Source organism: Odontesthes bonariensis, chromosome 21 (assembly GCF_027942865.1).
Source record: "Odontesthes bonariensis isolate fOdoBon6 chromosome 21, fOdoBon6.hap1, whole genome shotgun sequence".
In the NCBI taxonomy this organism is placed as follows: domain Eukaryota; kingdom Metazoa; phylum Chordata; class Actinopteri; order Atheriniformes; family Atherinopsidae; genus Odontesthes; species Odontesthes bonariensis.
The window spans coordinates 24268671-24270922 of NC_134526.1; the positions used below are offsets into that span (position 1 = coordinate 24268671).

Genomic DNA, 2252 nt, shown 5'->3' on the forward strand with positions numbered 1-2252 from the left:
GTGCTGGAAAAGTCTCTCCAGGGTGCCAGCTGCCAGTTTCTGAAGATTTCATGATCTGGACAGCAGGGGATACATTATTCAGTGCCTCTTTTTTTTTTAGTTCTTTCATTTATTTGGTGTTTTCTCTACATTTTTTTTTAATTTGCACATCAAAAATGCACACACTGTTTCACAACAACAATCTGTTGGAGTGATTTGAAAAAAAAAAAAGACCTAAACCTTTCCAGTGATTGATATTTGTGGCCCTCTTATGTTCCTTTATCACCTCTAAAATAAACTCTCATCCATTGCCATCTCCATTGACTCTGTTCATATGTGTGTTTGCTGTCTTTTATGCATGCGTATATAAAAAGGATTTCTTTTTGCTCAAATGATCTTTGGCCGAGGTGAGTATGTCTGCATCCGTGTGGGTGTGTGATGCACGATTCCCCAACCAATCACATACCCATGTTCCAACGAGGGCCACAACTATAAACTGACCTTGTGTTTCAGCGTATTTCTGAATAGGAAAGACTGTCGCACGGAGAGAGGAGAGAGATACAGCTGCTCAAGTCTCGGGTCACACGGTGAAGAGAGAAGCTAAAAGATGAAGACTTTGGTCATCCTGGTTCTGTGCTCCCTGGCGGTCATGTTTGTGACTTCAGGTAAGCTCCATAAAGCAGGAAACATCAGAAAAAAGCTCCCATTGTCACACTACATCTTAAAAAATTTTCAACAAACTTTAAAAACCTGCCAACTGTTGGCAAATGGGATTTACTGAATATAACGACAGAGAAAATAATGACATTTTGAATATGAGAAATGTATTAATTTCATAATTTTTTGCATTTTCTTCCCCTCGTGTTTAACAGGTGCCGACACTGGCTCTCAGCCTGCTGGTGACAACCCACCTCAGGAGGGTATGAGAAATATTTGTCACTATTATTCAGTCAGTCATTGTGCAATTATTCTGTCCTAGTACATCAAATCATTGAATACATACGGTTATATGGACTTTTACTTGAAGATTGCGGAGGTGCGTAGTACCAAAGTGAGGATGTGTTCACATTTTTATGTCAAAAATATTAATTGTCCAGTCCAGCAGGATCATTTTTACCTATATAATAGCGCTTAAGTACTGTCAACAAAATCAAAGGAAAAGTGAAAAATTATGTATTTGATAAGTTTCTCTATTATTGATTTAGAAAAATCTACATTTTACAGTGGCACATATCTAAAGCTATCAAGCCAATGGATTCGCAGTCCAGAGAAATGAGATAAATTTGTACAAAATGCATGTACGTTACCTTTGTCAAGCACAAGTACCTCGAAAAAGAATTCAAGAAAGAGAAAAAATTCAAGAAAAATAATAGATTTTTTTTTTTTTTGGCACGTTCATTGTTTTAGAACCAACTTCTTCAAATCTGCAACCGTGTATTTTTTATTGGCAAAAATTGGGTCAAATTGTTCTTGACTTTTGTCCTGTTGCTTAGAGGTGGAATTTTTCGCCTGAATTTGTATCTGTTTGCAAACATAAACAGTTTGTATTTATAAGATTTTTCCCAGACGATGGGAGGAGTGGGGAGATGGTGTTTGGATTTCCAGTTTAAGGAGATTGTGTTCTCTGTTATAGTCAGAGTCAGAGATAGTGACAAGACTTGCTTTGCTATTTTGCAGTCTCTAGATGATGAAAAATCAATCTAAGATGTGAAGACCTAACCGCGGCGTTATGTGTGATGTGCGTGGCGTTACAGGGTTGTTTGTGGAGAGGGAGCAGGCTTCCACTGTGGTGAGGCAGAAGAGAGCTGCTGGAGATTTATCCTTGACTCAGCTGGAGAGGTATTTCTATTCTATTATCTCATCATCTATTAAGAACAGACACGCTCCCAACCTGACATCTGTGCGTGTGATGCTTATCTGACATAGTCAGAGGTTTCGGGTTAGATAAGACAGTCATATCATTAATAACAATCTGTGTCTCCTCTCCGTTCTAGCCTGAGAGAAGTGTGTGAGGCCAACTTGGCTTGTGAGGACATGATGGACACGAGCGGCATCATTGCCGCCTACACCGCTTACTACGGACCAATCCCCTTTTAGAAGCAAAACCACAACTTGGCTGCTCAGCAAAAGTGTCCCCTTTCATCTGCAGATCCACTTTTGAGCTGAAGTTTTTCTTTGCTGTCGAGCAACATTGCGCCAGCTGTGTGAGAGCGGAACACCTCAGAATTCTTCCCTGCACAGACATGCAAAAATGTAATTCTCTCAGCCAGTAG

The 2252-nt window shown here is 39.7% G+C and overlaps 1 protein-coding gene across 1 annotated transcript; it reads left to right on the top strand.

Annotated features, from left to right (window-relative positions):
* The first annotated feature begins 437 nt into the window (after positions 1-437).
* Positions 438-2252, top strand: bglap (bone gamma-carboxyglutamate (gla) protein). The gene is made up of 4 exons (XM_075454117.1): positions 438-644; positions 852-899; positions 1734-1818; positions 1974-2252. The coding sequence occupies exons 1-4, from the start codon at positions 587-589 to the stop codon at positions 2074-2076; spliced, it is 294 nt and encodes a 97-aa protein (XP_075310232.1). The 5' UTR covers positions 438-586; the 3' UTR covers positions 2077-2252.

Excerpts from the sequence above, each read along its gene's own strand:
- bglap (XM_075454117.1), top strand. The coding sequence starts at position 587 with ATGAAGACTTTGGTCATCCTGGTTCTGTGCTCCCTGGCGGTCATGTTT. Across the intron at positions 645-851 it reads GGTCATGTTTGTGACTTCAG|GTGCCGACACTGGCTCTCAG; the intron begins GTAAGCTCCATA and ends CGTGTTTAACAG. Across the intron at positions 1,819-1,973 it reads TCCTTGACTCAGCTGGAGAG|CCTGAGAGAAGTGTGTGAGG; the intron begins GTATTTCTATTC and ends TCTCCGTTCTAG.